Source organism: Anoplophora glabripennis, unplaced genomic scaffold (genome assembly GCF_000390285.2).
Source record: "Anoplophora glabripennis isolate ALB-LARVAE unplaced genomic scaffold, Agla_2.0 scaffold371, whole genome shotgun sequence".
Classification (NCBI taxonomy): domain Eukaryota; kingdom Metazoa; phylum Arthropoda; class Insecta; order Coleoptera; family Cerambycidae; genus Anoplophora; species Anoplophora glabripennis.
Genome location: NW_019416511.1, coordinates 93,620 through 95,049, shown reverse-complemented (window position 1 = coordinate 95,049; position 1,430 = coordinate 93,620). Strand labels below are relative to the sequence as shown.

Below are 1,430 nucleotides of genomic sequence, written 5' to 3'. Positions count from 1 at the left end.
TTAGGGAACTGCCTGTTAAAAACAACGTTTTTTCTTGGTGGGACATGTCTGGACAAAATTTCCTTAAGGATATCATAAAACATCTCTACAGCATCATTTATATTAGGGACAGAAGAAATACAAGACCAATCAGTTGACAATAATTCTTCGTAAAGAGCTGGAAAATTAGCATTTTTATAATTAAGATCAATAGAATTACTGCGAGAATTACTTGCACATAGCGGAAATTTATTATTTGTATTATCAGGTACGAATAATTCAACAATAATTGCAGGATGGTGATGGTCTTCAGTCAGGAAAACATCATCAGCGCGAAACACAGTACAAGGCTCAGTACATATAACTAAATCCAATATTCTATTATTACAATTCAGAACATGGTTGTATTGTTTCATATTAAAGTAGTTCATAAAATTCACTAAGGAACTAACATTCCGACTGAATAGTGCACTTGAGCTAACATCATTATAATCGGGAATATTAAAATCACCAAATATCAATAAGCTGGAACCGTAAATAGAATATAAAGATTCAAATGCGTCAAATAATATATCGTAATCATCAGATCTAACATTTGGTGGCACATAAACGTTAAAAATATAAAAGTAAAATTCACCTAACTTCAATCTAACATCAATGATATCGATAAAGTTAATGTCGGAAAATGTATTGACAGTAGTATCAAAGAAACAAGAATCATATTTTTTGCTTATTGCCAATAGTACACCACCACTCCTTTTTTTGTTAACTATATTAAAATCACGATCCTTACGATGTATCTCATAAGCATTGCTGTCAAAAAATTCAGAACTCTGCCCACCTTCATGCAACCAAGTCTCACTAATACCAATTATATCATAACTTGCACCGCTGGAAGAAATAAACAGTTCTTTAGTTTTTGTGCAAATACCACGACAATTCTGATAATAACAACTTAGCAAAGTGTTCGATTTAGAAGTAGGCACTAATTGCTATTGGATACTCAATACATTGACTTTGAATCTTTCCAAAGCCATCTGATAAGTATAACAATTTTGATCCCAAGAAGCATGATTAACATCAATAGTGGCAGTACAGTCTTTACTTTTTACATATAATTGTGACAATACAATATAAAGCATCAGATTTGCAATCCGAAACTCTGTGATTTTGTGCACATAGGGGACATACATCTATTTTAGATGAACAATTTTTTTTGTAAGTGATGAAAACCGCAACATTTAAAACAACGACGTAGCTCAATCGCATCAAACACGCTACAATAGTCATACTCAATAAAGAGCTCGCCCTGTTCCATTATTTTTTTGTAACTAGCTTTATCAGTTTGAATAATAACTTGACATACATTTTTATTTCTCCTCAAAGGCGTATTAGATACAATATGACAGTCACAGCAATCACTAAAAACATATTTTAGGTCTTTAAGTAAC

The 1,430-nt window shown here is 31.9% G+C and overlaps 1 protein-coding gene across 1 annotated transcript in view; it reads left to right on the top strand.

The window, feature by feature from the left end:
- LOC111691651 overlaps nucleotides 1-347 on the top strand; it is a 12,586-nt gene extending 12,239 nt beyond the window's left edge. Inside the window, exon 4 of the mRNA XM_023454794.1 lies at nucleotides 275-347. Coding sequence (XP_023310562.1) covers nucleotides 275-347 — 73 coding nt within the window. The remainder of the gene's footprint in view (nucleotides 1-274) is intronic.
- Nucleotides 348-1,430: the final 1,083 nt, after the last annotated feature.